Source organism: Berghia stephanieae, chromosome 2, assembly GCF_034508935.2.
Source record: "Berghia stephanieae isolate SIO BIC M18660-M18661 chromosome 2, UCSD_Bste_1.3, whole genome shotgun sequence".
In the NCBI taxonomy this organism is placed as follows: domain Eukaryota; kingdom Metazoa; phylum Mollusca; class Gastropoda; order Nudibranchia; family Aeolidiidae; genus Berghia; species Berghia stephanieae.
The window spans coordinates 42,853,288-42,868,985 of NC_088361.1; the positions used below are offsets into that span (position 1 = coordinate 42,853,288).

At 37.5% G+C, this 15,698-nt stretch overlaps 1 protein-coding gene across 2 annotated transcripts in view; it reads right to left on the reverse strand.

Annotated features, from left to right (window-relative positions):
- Positions 1–13,085, reverse strand: part of LOC144964925 (calcitonin gene-related peptide type 1 receptor-like) — a 112,265-nt gene extending 99,180 nt beyond the window's left edge. The window contains exons 1-2 of one of the 2 annotated variants that reach the window (XM_078899719.1): positions 13,029–13,085; positions 9,997–10,620 (exon numbers count right to left, since the gene is read on the reverse strand). In XM_078899719.1, coding sequence (XP_078755845.1) covers positions 9,997–10,307 — 311 coding nt within the window. In that variant the 5' untranslated portion in view covers positions 10,308–10,620; positions 13,029–13,085. The other variant, XM_078899720.1, reaches the window with a different exon arrangement.
- Between the last annotated feature and the right edge of the window lie 2,613 nt (positions 13,086–15,698).

The window sequence follows — 15,698 nt, forward strand, 5'->3', positions numbered from 1 at the left end:
TGACAAAAATGGATACTATATATATGAACAACAAATAATAAAAAACAGCCAAAAAAAAAGAAAGAAAACAAAAAACAAACAAATGAAGCATAAGAAAATAATACAACAAAAACAAACAAAAACCCACATATTTGTACAATTTTAGCCGGAAATCTTTAAAAATTTTGATCAGTTAGAAGTTGAAATCATATATTTAAGAATGTTGACAAGTTGAAAGTCACTTTACTGTAAACGTAAAATTGACCAAAATATAAAATGCTTATTTTCAGATAATGGCAGAATGTACCGTACATGAGCTTTTGAACTTTTTTTTTATATTGCACAATATCCACTAAACGTGCTCAAACACTTTACAAAAGGTCCCTGACCAACAGCAAAATGTAGCATGTAGAGCGAGACATGAGAATGCAGACGTTTGAGCTAAAAGTACTCAGGTTACACTGACTGTTTTTAAAGAATAAAAATAAAATTCCCTTCATTCATCATCAGGGAATCATTTTTTCAGGTTCTCTGAAGGAAAGAGCTAAAATAATCAAAACTCAGGTGTCAGCCGCAGTGCAGAGCCTTCAAATGAGCAATAGACGCTAAGTTAATTACCCAACGAGAAAAAACACGAGATACATTCAAGAGGGCTCGAACTCAGGTCCATCAGTGGATGTGCAATTAATGGCTCATACGCCATCTATCTAATCTGTTTAATTTTTGAGAAAATCGATGTTTTGATCGACTTCTAAAAAATACGAAAAGAAAAATAATTGCGGTATTCCAATTTGGTTTAAATTTGCCATAAAAATTTCTGGCAATGGAACTAACTTGCTTAAATTTAATGTTTATCACAGATTGGCGGAAAATTATGGCAATATGGGAAACATTACTGTCAGAACGGCACTCGCAACCTCTTGAGGTCATTGAGTATCCAGTCAACTGCGTACTCTAAAAAGACACGATCGGTGTTTACAAATTTGGCCAGAAAACATTTTCTTCAAATATCGATCGATTTAAATAAACCTCATGTTGGTAAAAACTCTCAAACCTGGAACATTGCGAGATTTTGATTAAAGTCCCAGGTTTGAGGGTTTTTGCCAAAATGAGGGTCATTTAAATCGATCGATATTTGAAGGACGACTTTTCTGGCCAAATATTTAAATATGTGTCTCTCTAGAATGTGGCAGCTAATTGATTAATGGAATAGAACAGTGAGAGAAACAATCTATTTATGTACATTCGGAAATAGAATAATTGCCTAAAAAATAAACAGTGGAAACGGCTGCTTAGCAGTGTGATGTCTCCTTACGCATAAAGTTAAGAATAATTTTACCTGTTTACCTATCTCTTTTACTCAGTTAGGTCAACCTAGTTTTGTTTTTGTTTTTTTTAAAGTTATTTTTAGTTAAATATAACTGTGAAACGCACTTTTTCTCCCGTTCTCCCACTTTCTCTATGTCTCTCTCACTCTCTCTTTCTTCCTCTCTCTCTCTCTTTCTCTCTCTTTCTCTCTCTCTCTCTCTATCTCTTTCTCTTTCTTTCTAGCCCCCCCCCCCCCCCCCCCCGCGATATTTCTTTTTTTAATTAAAAAAAATCTTAATAGGGCAGGTAGGGGGTCAATGATAACACTATCACTGTCTAGTATTCTTTATTACCACCCCTCTCTCTCTCTCTCTCTCTCTCTCTCTCTCCCCCCCCCCCCCCCTTCCCCCTCGCCCGTAGCCCTTTCATATGCTTGATTTATATAGTTTTAGTTTTGATCTTGGTTCATCTCATTACTTTATCTCATTGTCGCTCTCTCTGTCTCTCTCTCTCTCTCTCTCTCTCTCTCTCTCTCTCTCTCTCTCTCACCCTCTTTTTTCTTTCTCTCTCTTTCTCTCACCTTCCATCTATTTCACTTGCACACACACACACACACACACACATGCATACACACACACATTTTTATCTATAATGTTTAAACTATAATTCCAATGTAATATAACATATTTCCTGTTCTTGTTTACCTGAAGATGGCCAAATGCGGAAAAGTCGTTTACTAAGTTTTGTATCTCTTACTAAGAATCACGTTTACTCCCTTTATTTTACTATACGTCTATACATTTTATTGACTCATTTAGGCACCTCTGCTCTAGAATAACATTAAGCAATGTTGAGCATAGTCAAAAGTCAGCGGATGGCAACGACTGCAGAACTGTCCCCGCCCCCACGTTATATTCTTAATTTTGGCACTTAACATCCATTAGCTCTCTTGACAGGTGTACAAATGTATCTGTCTATATGCAGTGACCAATATTATAAAAGCCCTTGTACAAAAAGGACATTTATTTAATAAATAGAGTTGAATTGAAAGAAATGGAGGTTGGTTTTCCCGGAGCCAATCAAAATGAAGGGGGCGGGGGGGGGGGGGGGGGCGAAGTGGCTGAGTGGTTAAGGCATTGCACTGTGACCCGGACGGTCCCGGGTTCGAGCCCAGCTTCAGGCACTTTCGTCTTTTCCTTGGGCAAAAATATTAGCCCCCGGTTTGCTCACTCGGAGAACATGGGTGATTCCTATTGACCTCAGACATCTCTTTTGATGAATTATATATATATAATTTCGTGAAATGCCTAGGCGAGGATATCTTATGATGTCGAGGTGGAAGGGCATGCTTTTTAAGTTTTTTAATCATAGTGAATCATTGTGAAACCAGTTAAATGGCATACACTTGAAAGACACGTATTTAAAATTTGTCCAAAAAACTCGTCCTTCAAATATCGATCGATTTGAAAGACCCTCATGTTGGCAAAAACTCTCAAACTTGGGACTTTAATGAAAACCTCCGAGGTCCCAGGTTTGAGAGTTTTTGTCAAACTTGGAAATCATGAATTTATTTTGTTAAGATTTTTATGTTACTTTTTATATGGAGTTACTCTATCTTGGGATCCGTGAAATAGAAAGTTATTATGGAATCAAAATATATTTATGGAAAATGAAGTGAAAAGTGAAGTGCCAGAGGACAAAAGAGAATACAAACTGTTGGAGTGATCGGGCGCTGAACCCAAGGGTTACGACACCTCTTCCTCGAGACGGACGCTCTACAATTTACACTATCCATACTCCGAAAAAAAAGCTCTCGACTGGAGTCCACAGGGCAAGAGGAAACGGGGTCGACCAAAACAGACTTGGAGGAGAAGCCTTCGCCAAGATGTGTGCGTCTCCAATCTTACCTGGAGTGAGGCAAAGGTCTGTGCCAAGGACAAAAGAAGATGGAAGAGTGCTGTTGAGGCCCTATCCTTCGCCAGGAGCCAAGAGGCATAAGTCAAGTGAAAGTAAGGCAAACTCCGAAAATAAGAAACATGGTCTTAAACGTATTACCTATCTTTAGTCCCTCTCACAACCTCTTGAGGTCATGAGGTCAACACACAAACAACACGAAAGTTTTTTAAAGGGTATCCCTCTCGTGCCGAGGCGGAGGTACCGTAGCAGTCGGGTCCCCATTACACCAAACGCTTTTATTCTCTATTGTCTACGGGCACTTCCCTTCCTACTTCTTTTCTTGTGAATAGAATTATGTTACATTTGGTCATTTATTTGTCATTTGTAAGTTGTAATTCACGAGTCATGATTCCGTTTTCAGACAAACCAATCTATTGTTATTATTTCTTCGCCCAAACGCTTTCAACAACAGAAAATTACAAGCTGTTCAAACGTTGAATCTCTTAGAGTTGCGTCCCGTTAACTTTGATGAATTTGCCTCTCGGAGTGACTTTGCCTACATATTTTGAGTATTCTCGGGCTTCTTGTAGATATTTCCCTTATTAGAGGTCGTTTTTTTATTCAAAAGAAAGAAAAAAACAAAAATTATCTAATTTGCCTAAATCTATAGAGACAAAATCAAACCTTGAGGATAAGTTCCTAAATAATCCTCAATTCGTGCAGAGTGAATTGGACTTTTAGTTGTTCTTTGGTATCGTCGTGGACTTATTTGCAGGTCTGAAAAACCCAATTCCTTATGGGCTCATTGTTGTAATGGAAATATAGAAAAATGACGCAAAATAATATCCATTACAATAATTTAAACTGGGCCCAAAAGTAGGTTCGGATGTCAGACATGCATATATGTACACATCGTTTGGTACCCATCTGATTTATTCCATGACATACGTCTTTTTGTCGGATCAGTATCAAACACTCATTCATGATGGAATCTCGGGGTGCTGGACCATTATTAAGTTTCTGGACCATCAATCCCTAATTCCGTACCAAAGTGACATTAAAATAGGCACAGCTTTTCGTCCAATCGATGGATCCTTGGATGAAGTGTGTGATCCATCGCCACAAAAACGGTGTCATGCCGTATGAGGTGAGTGCTCTACCAACTGAGCTATCGGGACCCCCTTATAATTTTAAAGTCTCAGTTTATTGTCGGAATATGAGACTCGGGTTACGTTTTATATTTTGGGGGTGGGAAGAGAATGAATATAATGTCTTAAACTGACAAAACTAAAATTTCACATTTTGTTGTCATTTTAACCTTAAAACTACTTTTTGACATCTGGATTGTCGATAAATAACACCGTTTTGAGGTGATTGGGAGTGGGGGGGGGGGGGAGGGGGTAATTTTAACCGACTGATATGAAGTGAAATCTTTCTCGTCAAAACATGGAACGTATTTGCCATGTAATTCCAGAGAATGGCCCGAATTTAGACAAAAATTCACAAAATGACCAGTATAATTATATTTCTCAGTTATTTGGCCATAAAACTTGCCATAAAATGAAGAAAAAACACGTCTAGGAATCCAAGATTTAAACCTTGATGGTTTATGAGACTACTTAATCTATGAATATATTATAAGATAAATGTGTTTGGGTACAATGAAACATGTGTATGTTCTATGCAAGGAAGTATAAGTGAATAAATAACTATTGATTGTCCTATTTATTGTATGTCGTTCTTCAAGATGACCTTTATACAATTTTCAGTTTAATCTGATATTTGCAGTACACTTCCCTATATTTTAATGTATCATGCCAGCATGCTATAATTGATTGATTCAAAGCGATAATCTTCCTTTTCTGTATTGGTTTTCCCCAAGCATCCAACAGCGTTAATGAGGTGTTTCGTGACTAGAACCGTAGAGAGCGGTGTGGGCTGCCTGAAGCCTGAGATCGTGAAAAAACAAACGAAAGATTGATAATGGAGAGCAGAGGGTTCGGATGGGAACGATAGGGACAATGGACGTTCGGGTACAAACCCTTCGTCAACACAACAATAAACAATTTAACGTGGATGGAAAACAAATGATATAAAATGAAATAAAATGCAATATAATATATATAGCAACTTATTTTATTTGTTTTCCACGTTAATTTGTTTATTGCTGTGCTGACGAAGGGTTTGTACCCGAAACTTCCATTGTCTGTATTGTTCCATTCCGAAACCTCTCCATTATCACTCTCTCGTTTGTATTTTTGTGACTAGAATTACACGAGATCGCTGACGTTTTTACCTATCAATGTTGCATTTTGTTGATTAATGGGGGGAGCGACATTAAAAATGATGAATTTTGACCCAGTTTGCGAAAATTAAATTTTGGTGGGATGTTGTCATGTGACCATGTGTCTGCATAAAAAATTGCATGAGAACTTCATCTTCAGTTTTTTTCGACTCAAAATAATGTATTTTGTGACCCATAGTTTTGTTAAATCCTGCCCATTTTTAGTTTAAGTGGACTGATTTCATGAAAGAATATAAAATAGTCGTTATAACGTAGTAAAGGCAAAAACATATCAATGAAAAGTAAAATCTCTCCTCTATCTTCAACAACCAATCACTTTGTTCTTTATAATGTCAATTGGCCACAATCCAATCAGAGAGCGAGAGGAGAGTTTTTCCCTAAACTCGTTTACTTTGACTTTTAAATGAGTTTTTCTCAAAACTGCAATTTTCGTCACTAAAAACCTCCCTCAGTTTTCAACCAATCTTCTTCAAACTTTCTACAAATGAGTGTCATACAAATATGAAGGTCCTTTAGGAGCCGGATTTTTGAAAAAAAATAATTAAATGAGTAATTTTACATAATGTAACTTTTTTTCAAGGGGAATAATCGAGTAATAAATTTGAACTTAATTTTTAAAGTTTCTAATTTAAAAAATAAAAATCGGGCTCCTAGAGCCTCTTTATTTTTATTTTTTCTACCTGTGACCAAAATATTATGACAATCGGTTGATACCCAAAAAAGGCTTTGACTTTTTAAGATGTGTTGTTTATTTTCCAATATGGCGTCGTTTCCATAGCAACGGGCAACATTTTTCGAAAAAGATTATATGCAATCATCCTTCCCAAACAGGTACATTATGACTGTGCATAGAAGTTTAGGATATTTCATCAAATAAAAAAAAAAATGACCTTTTAGTGTCGCCCCCCCCCCCCCCTTAAGGTTTTGTTATCCCATTAGTGTTTGAGTGCTCATAAAAAAATAAAAATGGAGTCTGAAATAAAAGTACCGGAGATCAGTGTCTAACTTTTTGATTGAAAGTCGATTTCAAGAACAGGAAACGTACATTGCCGACAACATGGTTGTTTGGATTCATATAACATTTTAAATGTTGGCCTTACAACCTATACTAGTAACAAATTATAGGGAGCAGGCACTTTTTTCTTTGAACTCCCTCAGAGTCATTCGGCCCATGGGGCCGGAGTTTATCCCGGTTCCTATAGCGTTAAACGGCCAATAGAAATGGCTTGCTATCCTTAGGACAGGACGCTAGTCTATCGCAAAGGACTTTCCGCCAAGTTTAACAGACTCAGCTACCCATTCACTGATGGGTGGACAGGGGGGTCAGAAAAAAAATCTCGACTGCACCCGGGATCGATCTCGATCCCTTTGCGTGTGAAGCGAGTGCTCTACCAACTGAGCTATCGGGACCCCCAGAACAGGCACTGGTGTAAGATAAAGATCTGAAGAGGTTTGTCTGAAACAATGCCAGACAAAACAGAAATTTACAAGAAAAAACATCCCAAAAATCAGACAGATTCAAGGAAAGCTGATTTTGTGGGGTTTTTTAATATATTTTTTTTGGTTTGTTCTTGTTTTTGTTTGTAATTTTCTCTCTGCTTTGCTAGGCACTGTTTCATACGCATTTTTTTAAAGATCTTCATACAAGTAATATATATTGCATCCAATTTGGAATTTTCCTGTTATAACTATCACACATTTCACTCTTAGGTAAGCCGTAGCATCAGTTTATCGTACTGTATCTTTTGCAATAACAATAAAATTATAGTAGCTTTTAGTCTACGTATAATTTTCAACCCTTGGGTCCACACTGAACAAAATCTCAAGGTCATTGCTTTGTCAAAAAATATAAATGCTTATATCTTAGGCATCCGGTTTATGTTTATTTAACCTGTTAACTGACATACTTTGGGAAAGGATGTACTTAAATTATAGCCAAAAACATTCTCCTTCAAATACTGGTCGATTTAAATGACCCATGTCTTGGCATATACTCTCAAACCTGGGACTTTGCGAAGTCAAATAATTGAGTTTATCAAACAGTGGAGAGTTCAGTTGAACCAATGTACAGTAGAGCTGTTAGCATTTGAGGTAGAGAAAAACCGTGCGGATTTGGGGCGACCTACCCAATATCATCTTGTTCAGTTTATGTTTTAGTAAGTAAACCAACTTTCTGGAACACAATGGGTGATGTATTAAATTAAATCAATAAATAAAAACTGCAGGAAGTTTAATGACTTAATAATGAAATAGGTTTAAAAAGTGGTCAAGGGCGAGGGGAAAAGAACCATTCAGCCTTGACATTGGGATGGACTCGAGGGGGAAAGAGAAGGAAGAAAAGGCCCTACACGATATGGAAGAGGGGAAAGGGGGGAAAGAGGGGAAAGACACTGGATGGCACTCCTGGCAAAGGGATAAGACTGTAACCAAGAGACAGGATGAAATGGAAGGAAAATTTCCTGGCCTTATGCGCCTTCTGGTTTTGAGAGATTTATGTTTATTGTAAGTGTCATTTTAATCCATAGATCTTTGAAGGACAAGTTTTCTGCCCCCCCCCCCCCCCCAAAAAAAAAAAAAAACAAATAAATTACGAACGTGTTTTTGTTTTGTTTTTTTTTTGTTTTTTTTTGTTTTTTTTCAAAGTACGGCATTGTCGTGAAAGTGGTTACGTTTTAGCATAATCCCGTGACTGGTTGAAATTATTTTGTTCTTCCTCTTCATTGCGAGTTTAGACAGACTTGGTTGTTATGAAATTTAGTAAAAACTAGAGCATTTATAATGCAATTTTCATTAACATAAAAGTGCTTTACAAGGAATCCCTCACCAACGGCAACACTTAACATAAAGGACAAGACTTGACGCCACTTAGTCGATATTACAATTCTTTTTCGAACAAAGACAACGCAGTCAAAGACCAGGTACTCATTTTACACCCGAGTACGACGAGAGAATGTGAGAAAAGAGCATTTTTTAGGGACTCAACAATGCGCCACTCAGAGTGGGGTTTGAACCCTGGACCTTCCGGTCCGAAGGCGAGTGTCACCCCACAAGACCACATAGCCATACAAACAATAGCAGTATATTATTGGAAATGACAATTTAAGGATGATAACCTATTTATGGAACACCCCCCCCCCCCCCCCCCCCCCCCCCCCCCCCACACACAAATGATTAAACGACAGACAAAAAGAACATAATTCCAAAGAGGATCATGCTGAAATTGGTTGAATTCCCAACCTAATTATTTCGATCATTTCAATGCATATTACGATATTTAAATTTGAATATAACGTCAATCAGGACTCGTTTAATTTGTCAATATTATTATTTCTGTGATGCTTCACGCTGACATTTTTCCCTCCTTCTACACCTCAATTTCTGGATCACAGCTTTATCAATGTTTCCTTCTTTTTTAGTCAGTTTTACACATACTTTTCTGCGGCCAAAATATTTGAATACGACGAGTGCGGCTATGTGGTCTTGTGGTATGACACCCGCTTTCGGATCGGAAGGTCCTGGGTTCGATCCTCGCTCGGCGCATAGTTGACTCCTTGGAAAAGGCTCTTTACTCACATTCTCTCACCGTACTCAGGTATAAAATGAGTACCTGGTCGTGAACAGCGTTGTCTCTGTCCGAAAAAATTGTAATATTGCCTAACAGGCGTCATGTCTCGTTCTACTTGTTACGTGTTACTGTTGGCCCTTTGTAAAGCGCTTTGATCACGTTAAGTGGATAATATGCTATATAAAAGCTCAATTTATTTTTAAGCGCATGCCGTTCATAGTAATACGCGTAAAGTTTGCTTAGTTTAGCAACCACTACCATTGTTTACTAAACAATAACTGTTCGGACTGTGTAATGTCTGAAAAAGGTTAATGGGCGTGGGGAATAGGTTTTACCGAATGTATTGTAAAGATCACATAGTTAAAATTCAGTTATCGAAGTCATCAGAAATTATTGCAGTTAAGAAGATTAACCATTTACAGACGCCTTTCGATTTTACTCCAAATAAATAGAACAAGTGTGAAGCGGGGGCTGGTTTTAGGATCAAAAACATTCATTATATTCATATGACGTGGATTGCAAGCCACGTGAAAAATAAACCTTTTTTTTTTGCCAATATTCTTCTTTCGCCTTCTTGGATTCTAACTAGATAAAAATGAAAGAGATCATGAATTGAAAGACTTTCAGTCATGCGTTTTCAGAGTAAACCCTCTCCTTACCACCTGCATAAAAATCGTCACATTTGTTACGACACAATATACATTTTAAAAAATTCAGATTTATTTTGTACATCACAAACTTTCAAGAATGATCTTTGTTTAATTAATAAGAATATAAAGTTGTTTTGTAGAGAGCTTGTTTGTGTTTAAAAAAAAAAATTTTTCTGTTGGGTAAGCCTTCCATTTGGTGAGAATATTGAAAATGATTGGTAAGGAGAGAGTTAATGTATTAATATATTTTTTTCTTGCCAAATAAAAAAAATGAAACACAATACAAGTCTTACCTCTTTGCGTTCTGACAGCAGAGTTTGAGTTTATAGCAACCGTTGTTTCCCAGTTCCTTACACAAGGGAGGATGCTGTTTCATCACATTAATGGATAGATTGTCGTACAACAAAATTCCCATGGGGACGGTCGGCGACAGAGGGGGCACTAAATCATCCGTGTATTTGAAATGGGTGTCAAAATTCAATGGCTTCCCGTGAAAGATGTAATGATAGCAGAGAGAACAGGCCCACAGTTCAAAGAAAGTCGTGTTGATAACACCGTATCTTTCTCGGCACAATAGCTCAGAATGAGAATCACTAAAAGACATTTTGAGGTCATCAAAACACACTGGAAGAGCTCTAAATAGGTTGAATTTCCAAGCTATCCATATTGGCTATAAAATCTAAAGAAATTTAAATTCTACTGAGGTGACACAAAATTGATTGGAATGTTGCAGTCATTGTCACATTTTTTTTTCTTTACAGCCAGACAATTGAATCAATATTCACAGTTATTCCCAGCTTACATCATTAACGTTAAGCATACGTTTGTCTTTAAATTACATTGATTTACCGTTGGTTTGAACACAAAACTTCTGAACAATGGTCTTGGTTTTTATTTGACTAGCGAGTAACACTTTGCTGATAAAGATATAAAAATATGTATGAAACAATGCCAGACAAAAGAGAAAGAAAAATACAAGAAAAAATTCCTCCCCAAAAATCGGTTTTCTTCGACTGGGGAATGAAATCCAGAACTCCTGATTAATGGGGTCGTCAGTCAGAGATGCAAAACTGTTTACATTAAATTCAGTCCAGCGACAAATAATAGTTGTTTACATGACATGTAGATTTGTGAGGTAATTACAGCTAATTCTGATTATTTGGGGGTCTCAACAGCTCAGTCGATAGAGCACTTGCTTCAATCTAACGTAAAGGGACTGTGATCGATCCCAGGTGCTGTCAATATTTTTTTCTGATCCCGCCCCCCCCCCCTGTCCACCCAGCAGTGATTGGGTGATCGGGTCTATTAGATTGCAGGAGGGATGTACATTGCGTAGAAACTGGGATAAATTCCGACTTTATATTAAGAAACTGAACCAGAACCTTAAAATAATGCGTGTTAGATTGTTGAACTTGAGAACGTTGTTATAAGTTATCATTATTAATTAAATAGGTAATTTAAGAATTTAGTCTCTTAACCCTAGACATGCACCTATCCAAAATAGGATGTCTGATGAAAAATCGTTTATATTAGAAGTTTGTGAAAGTAAATATTCATAGAAATTTGAATTCAAATTTTTTTAATTTTAAAATAAAAAGGAAGATAAAAGTCGAAACCAACTATTATCTAAAGTATTGTCAAGTTGACTTTGATAAGAACAGGATCAGTGCATCTAATTTAACCTAGTAACAGTAGCATTTTTAACGTCATGATTCGGAGTTTAAAAAAAAAAAATTACCTGGTAATGTAGAATTATTTGGGGAAAAACACAGATAACGATATACGTAGATACTGTAGATACTTATAATACGATTCTTATACTCTTGCTTGTTAGATTTCCGGACGTGTTCCCAAACGCTGCACGAGTCTGCGACTGCGCGTTGGGAACAAAGTTCGAATTCCAAAACGCAAGAGTGTAAGAAATCTTTTATTCTACCCCTCAATCGATTCCAATTTCGACAGCTTTAAATAAAAGACATTCAAAAACACTTAACGGTACTCCTTTTAAAAAAAATAGAATATGATTTTAAGGGAAACTTAACGCTTGATAATCGGCGGTCACAAATGACTATTGTAAACTTGATATTATTACTATTTACGAGGAGGAATAGAATACTTATTATTGTTGCAACAATGTTTTGATATTTCATAATCTTTGTCAAATGAAAGTGTTCCAATCGAAGTGAACAAATAAGTGCCCGCCGGTTCCAACAGAAGACAAGTTAAATCCTCTTCTTGATTCGTACAATAAATAGGCTTCAACAGTCATGACGTCACTTCCCTCGTAATGACGCATATAACTTTGTAACTGGCTCTACACTATCGGAATAATGGCGGATGCCCTAATGAAATATTTCTCCGACGAGCATAAAAGTGTATCCAGAGGAGTAAGACATTATAAATATGATCATGTTTTGAGTTTTATACATTCTGATTATATGCAATATGAACAGTTCTAGCAAGCATGGAGAATAAAAAGAACCGATTTTCTTTGTTTAGAACCACGCTGCTCGCCGTTGCTGGGCGACGTGACATCAGACTATTGAATCCAATTACACACATAATAACAATGTTATTTGATACAAAAACTGTGACTAGCCACCTCAATCTGGTGCCATGTTGGAGGTAGATAGATGACAAAATGATTTTTAAATTAAAGCTAAGATAATCAGAAATCTGCATTTATCTTTTTAGTTTCTTAAGAATTTGTAATCTTTCATCTGCAAGGGGGTCCTGAGATCTATCCCGAATGCAGTCAAGATTTTGTATGACCTTTCCACCCAGCAGTGATTGGGTAGCTGGGTCTTTTATATCTGGTGAAAGGTACTGGCGTCCTATCCAATTGGTACTATCCGTTACGCGCTAGAAACGGAGATAAACTCAGGCTCATGGCTCTGAAGGATTAGTTTTTAATGTAACAAAATTATGTTGGCACGGGTATCATATTTCCGACTATAAATTTAATTTAACCAGTTAACTGCCGGACTCAGAAAAAAGGTGGATTTTTTTTAATTGGCCAGAAAACTCGTCCTTCAAATATCGATCGATTTAAACGACCGTCACCTAAGCAAAAACTCTCAAACGAAGTAAAAGGTTTGATAGTTTTTGCCAAGATGAGAGTCATTTAAATCGATCGATATTTGAAGGACGATTTTTCTGGCCAAATTTTTAAATACATATTTTTCCAGTGCGCGGCAATTAACTGGTTAAACATCTAAAACGCCCCAACATAATGACGTCTTGAGGCGATGGGTCACATTTTATCAACGACTTGGATGGAGATCAGCCGATGTTGATTTGAAGTCAGTAATCCACGTACACCTACTCTATAATAAATGATAGCAACATCAACATTCTAACGGCGGCGAGAGCAATCCGAATCAGCCAAAATATAATTTTTATAACAAGGGAAGTTAGGCGGCATTACGATGGCGATGCTGGTGACAGAGTGATGAGGAGAGAGAGAGAGAGAGAGAGAGAGAGAGAGAGAGAGAGAGAGAGAGAGAGAGAGAGAGAGAGAGAGAGACTGGCCGTGAGTGAACACGATTTGGTATCGCACGAGTTGGCTTCTTTCCCCCGGTCTGATTTAACACAAAACTATCTTGCTTCCCCCCCCCTCCCCACCTCTCATTCCTCCCCCTCCACCTTTCATTGTTGCCTCTTTTCATCCCCTCTCCCCTTTTCTTTATCACAATCTGTCCACAATCTGAGCATCTACCTACTATTACTATTTCTCTGTCTTGACATGAGTTTGATTCTTTGCCTAGGTCTGATCTAACACAGCACTTTCTCCTCCCCCCCCCCTCCTCCCCCTATCATTATGCCTCTTTTCTCTCCACCCCCCTCCCCCCCGTCCCCTTTTCTCATTTTGCCTATTTTCACCCTTTCCCCTTTTTATTTATCTCAATCGATCTATACGCATATACTATCTACCTAATATTACTGATTCTCTCTCCCCCCCCCCCCCCCCTCAATATGCCTATCTATATCTCTATATCAATATTAATTTATAAACATTTGTCATTTTCGAGAAAAAAAACCTTTCCTTTCCCACCTCTTCCGATCTCAATGTATCGTATTATATGTACACTCTTATATTATACTGTGCGGCTATGGGTTATAGTAGTATGACACTCCATATCGGATCGGAACGTCCTGGGTTCGAGCCTCGCTCGGCGCATGGTTGAGTCCTTGGAAAACGCTCTTTACTCGCATTCTCTCTCCGTACTCAGGTGTATTATGAGTACCTGGCTGTTGACAGCTTTGTCTTTGTCGTAAAAAAATTGTAATATCGCCTAACATGGCGTCATGTCTTGTTCTATGTGTTTTGTGTTGCTGTTAGTCAGGGACCCTTTGTAAATAGCCTTGATCACGTTTATATAATGCACGTTTATGCGCTATAAAAAAGCTCATGTTTTTATCTTTTTTATTTTTTTATACACTCCACTTTTCGGCCCGTCTTCAACATTTATCTCATCTCTCACTGTCTATCTATATATCTCTCATTCTCACACATTTCCACAACACATACACATACACACACAGACACAAATACAAACATCTCTCTCTCTCTCTCTCTCTCTCTCTCTCTCTCTCTCTCTCTGTGTGTGTGTGTGTGTGTGTGTGTGTTTCAGATTAATAACAATTTAGTCCGTTACTTATGCCAATTCTATACCCACTCTTTCCAAATTAAAACTAAAAGCGTATACTGACATCATTATAGATAGAACAAAGTTGACGTCACTCAGGTCTTTGTTATTGTTTTTTTTGCCATCTGCGTTTATGAGTAATTCTCACTAAACTGTATTAACCAGACTATAAACGTTCAAGGTTACACATAGTTTTGTGTGTTGGTCCGTTATACTTCCGGATGGCAATGTTGTGAGCTTCTTAGCCAAGCACATACTATCTATAGGCTTAAGAAATTAAGGAGCAGGCACCGGTCCAGTGTAAGATAATGAACTTAACAAGTATGAAAGGTGTCAGCCAAAGCAAGAAAGAAAAAATACAAGAAAGAAAAAAAATCCCAAAAAATTAGTCGACCTCGACTGGGGATCCGACCTCAAACCTTGCTCAGTTCAATCTAGGCTTAATATCTTTTCATAAAAGCTTTATTATCGATTTCTTTGTGTTTATTATCAATGAGGATATAAGTACTGGAGTTTAAATCGACTCTTCAAAAGTTATGACATATCTGAGAAATGAAATATAGATGATAAAAGTAAAGTCAAATTTTGTGAACTCAGTGCCAAATGTGCCTGCTCCCCCTCTCCAACTCTCCCATCTCTCTCTCCCTCCCCCCACCTCTCTCTCTCTCTCTCTCTCTCTCTCTCTCTCTCTCTCTCTGTCTACCAGGCGGTGGGTCTCGTATAAATTCGATCCCGGGTTTATTTTCTTGGCACTCTGATATTTTTATTCATTGTTTTTTCATCTGGTACTTCTCCATGTGCTGCATTTCTCATCATTGTTCATTGTTCATCATGCTAACATTGGTAAAACCAATTATGATTCATTTGGATAAGAAAAACGTATATTAATGCAGATCTTTCTCATGCAAAATGCAACTTTAGCATTACCTCAGGTATTAGACAGAATTAGTTCCGGGGCGTGTGGAATTCTAGCCTCGCGAGGTCCCAGGTTTGAGAGTTTTTGCAAAAGTGAGGGTTACTCAAATCGAGCGAAATTTAAAGGACGAGTTCTATGACCAAATTCTTACTCGTCTTTACAGAGTTAACGTGTTCAGCTTGTAATTAATTAAGGGAAATAAATCGTTTCAAACTTTCTTACGTGTTTGATACAGCGGTTATTTCCCCTTGAAATGTTAAGCCCATGTAAAGAAGTTTTTCAATAATATTATATGATTGCTCGTGGAGAGACGGCATATATACGGAGACACACTGAAATACACAGACACATACACACAGACACACACACACGCGCACACACACACACACATATTAACACACAGAGAGGACCTACAAAATATCTCTGTCGT